The 1,572-nt window shown below is 54.1% G+C and overlaps 1 protein-coding gene across 1 annotated transcript in view; it reads left to right on the top strand.

The window, feature by feature from the left end:
• Nucleotides 1–1,376, top strand: part of LOC114064475 (bifunctional heparan sulfate N-deacetylase/N-sulfotransferase 4-like) — a gene marked incomplete at its 3' end in the record, with an annotated part of 57,380 nt that extends 56,004 nt beyond the window's left edge. Inside the window, exons 11-12 of the mRNA XM_027897550.1 lie at nucleotides 10–184; nucleotides 1,206–1,376. Coding sequence (XP_027753351.1) covers nucleotides 10–184; nucleotides 1,206–1,376 — 346 coding nt within the window. The remainder of the gene's footprint in view (nucleotides 1–9; nucleotides 185–1,205) is intronic.
• Between the last annotated feature and the right edge of the window lie 196 nt (nucleotides 1,377–1,572).

The raw sequence follows: 1,572 nt of genomic DNA on the forward strand, positions 1-1,572 counted from the left end.
CCCTCCCAGGTACATGGATTTCTTCCCCACTCCCTCCAACGTCACTACCGACCTCCTCTTCGAGAAAAGTGCCAACTATTTCCACTCTGAGGAGGCTCCCAAGAGAGCTGCTTCCCTCATCCCCAAGGCCAAGATCATCACCATCCTCATCGACCCGTCCGACCGGGCGTACTCCTGGTACCAGGTACGAGCAGATTGGTGGTGGGGGATGACGGCCAGCATCGATGGGGATCTGTGTCCCTGAGCAAGGAACGGGATTTCCTGCAAAGCACCCGCAGCCTGTGGAAGCGGGAGGGTGCTGAGTGCCAGCTCTCGCAGTGGGCACCTGTGACACCGGTGTCGCAAATGATGAGAGTTCCCAGCACGGAGCTGCCACCAGCAGTAAACAAGCAGCTTCATCTCAATTACTGCCGGCAGCGCAGGGAGGGAAAGCTCTGCTCCTCCCCCAGGGAGGTACATGGGGAAGAGGAGCGTGGCCCAGCCAGGAAATCACAGCTCTGGATGCTGAGGAGCTGGCACCTCACCCCTGCCTCCCGTGAGCTCAGCAATACTTGGCTGTGCACACGTGTGCAGCATCTTCTGAAGTTTCTCAAAAGAGCTGTGCCTGGATAAGGTTGGTTCTTCTCCCTTTGGAAACAAAAGCAAGCCTCTTGTTCTCCCGTGAGACCTCTAGGATGCTCCTTCTTGCCTTTCACTGAGCACACACCTTTCCCTAACAAACAGCTAGCTCCTCTGAGAGAAATGTTTCGGCCTCCACGTGAAATATGGTGTAGGCCTGCAGATAAAGGAAAGACTAAAAGCAATGTCAGAACAGACACAAATCAATCATGTTGCAATAAGCATGAAATACCACCACTTCTAGTGGTTAGAAAGTTCTGCAAGCAGTAAAGCATGGCCTGGGGCTGCAGTCTGCACCCTTTTAATATCTCATTTGCACCCTTTTACTCTCTCATTTGCACCTTTACAACTGCCACTGCAAAGCAGTAAAAAAATCTGTGCCTGCTTTGGCAGGATTTGACTCCTCAGCTCCCAGGGTGGGAGCTGAACGGTGGCCCCATCCTGCTGCCTTAAACCCCCCCCACACACACTCTTACCTGGCACAGGTGGCACTGAGGGGGAGCCCAGGGCTGCCAGCACAGCTCTGGGAAGCTTCAAGGCTTAACCTTCAGCATCCTTGTGACGTGCCCCCAAACATCTCCCGGCAGCACCAGCGCTCCCACGAGGACCCCGCTGCCCTGAAATTCAACTTTTACGAAGTGATCACGTCGGGCCCCTGGGCGCCCTCGGAGATCAGGGCTCTGCAGAAGCGGTGCCTGAGCCCGGGATGGTACGCTGTGCACATCGAGAGGTGGCTGTCCCACTACCCTGCCTCACAGGTAACGCCCCTGCCTTCCCCTCCAGCCTTTCCGAGGCTGCTGGCTTCCCCAGAAACAGCAGCTGCAGCCTTGTAGGAAGCTTTGATAAATTCATTTGGAAAATGCCAGGGCTTTTCCTCAGCAGAAATTTCACCCTGCTTCCCGCTCGCTCCCTTTCACAAAAAAAAAAAAAAAAAAAAAAAAAAAAAAAAAAAAA

This window comes from Empidonax traillii, unplaced genomic scaffold (genome assembly GCF_003031625.1).
Source record: "Empidonax traillii isolate 1590-97213 ecotype Southwest subspecies unplaced genomic scaffold, ASM303162v1 scaffold548:size421700, whole genome shotgun sequence".
Lineage (NCBI taxonomy): Eukaryota > Metazoa > Chordata > Aves > Passeriformes > Tyrannidae > Empidonax > Empidonax traillii.